The following is a 1533-nucleotide window of genomic DNA, read 5'->3' as shown; positions in this document are numbered from 1 at the left end:
AAGTAGTACCAGAGATGAAAAGAGAAGCCCGCATGAGACAATAGGATGCTTGAGGAAGCTATTTGGGGGTAATTCAAATAATTTGTCATTGGAATATAGAAAAAGAAAGTGGAAATGAATATCTGACACAAGGCGAAGGAAATGATCATTTGAAGTGAGCAATTGAAAAAGCCAGGAAGCCAATATTGATGTTGGAAGTCATCAAAGGTGTTGAAAGTTTTAAGGTAGACGAGAAAAGAAATGGCAGAGAAGCCATAACGAAAAGCAGCAAAGGAGATAAGCATCCATGTGCAATGGCTGCACAGTTTTAAGCTCACTCAATCACTTGAAAGCTCCAGTCTGTGACACTCACCCTCAAACTTGGACTCAGGCACCCTTGTGGGAAGTGTGTGAGGAATCCCAGGAACCATCGCACCCACTGACTTCCTACCAAAAGTTTCCTAACGTGATGTGTCCTTATGACCTGTTCTTGCCTTGCCGAGGGACATGTGGAACACCAAACCTATGTACTTCCTGTGCTAGGGGAGGAGCAAGAAAGGCTGCTGAGAGCTGCTGGGTACTGGAGGAGAAGAGGAAGCACCAGGGTTTCTGCACAGGGAGCGGGTGATTCTGTAGCACTGTGACCAAACCACTAGCACAAAGATACACAGCCGAGTCCCTGGGTTCTGCGGGCTGGATCTTCAGAGTGGCTAAAGTTGCATCAGGCATCTTCGCTGAGAATCGATCCTTGGGCATCCCTGAATCATCTAGAGGAGCCTGGTTGCGGAAGTAAGCTAGCAACTCCAGTCCTTGCATCATGGTCTGTCTGTACCAGAAAACAGTATTGTGGCCTAAAATTGGCTGACATCTCATAGTTACTTCTTGTCCCATCTCTGTCACCTTGTGCCTTGGTGTCTGGGTGACTCCAGCATCTATAAGCTCTGTGAAAAGAGATAGAATTTGGGGACAGAATAAGAAACATAATTGGAATCACAACTGGCAATATCCAAAAATGCAGGTGCTTTATTTGTGGGGACTCACCTTGTCCCAGGAGACAAAGAACCACACAGCAGAGGAGCCTGGTGGCCATGGCAGGGTGGGGCAGGTGGAGCCTTCACCTAGATGAGGCCCTTGTGGGCATGAATACAGGGGCTGAGGATTCTAGACCTCTCACCCAGAGTAAAAGGGGGACTGTCAGTGACATCACCATCTCTGTCCCTGCTCAAAGGACCTTCCTCCAAAGGTGAATGCTAAGTCTCTACAGAAGATTGACTGAAATAAATTACCATTACTCTGGGATGTGGTTGGTTCACTCAAAGACTAAACATCCCCATTAGCTGTCACCTCTCCTAGCTGCAGTGCTTCTGTGGCATTGCACATCACATCACCTATTCTGCTTTCTCTGATGCGTCACGTATTGATCTGCCTGGTGCATATTGCCACTTAGGTGTGCCATCAGCACCTCAAATTCTGGACATCACTAAATTACTTGTGAAATCTCAAGAACTTTATTGTTCCCCTTACCGGCCATCCTTATATCCCAGACACACAAAA

The 1533-nt window shown here is 46.7% G+C and overlaps 1 gene segment (V, D, J or C); it reads right to left on the bottom strand.

Annotated features, from left to right (window-relative positions):
- Positions 1–313: 313 nt before the first annotated feature.
- Positions 314–1245, bottom strand: LOC115838046. The segment is given in 3 exon segments: positions 314–380; positions 629–920; positions 1021–1245. Coding segments are annotated over 3 exon segments (408 nt in total).
- Positions 1246–1533: the final 288 nt, after the last annotated feature.

Source organism: Nomascus leucogenys, chromosome 13 (assembly GCF_006542625.1).
Source record: "Nomascus leucogenys isolate Asia chromosome 13, Asia_NLE_v1, whole genome shotgun sequence".
NCBI lineage: Eukaryota > Metazoa > Chordata > Mammalia > Primates > Hylobatidae > Nomascus > Nomascus leucogenys.
Note: the sequence above shows the minus strand (reverse complement) of the source record. Positions and strands in the feature narration are given on the sequence as shown.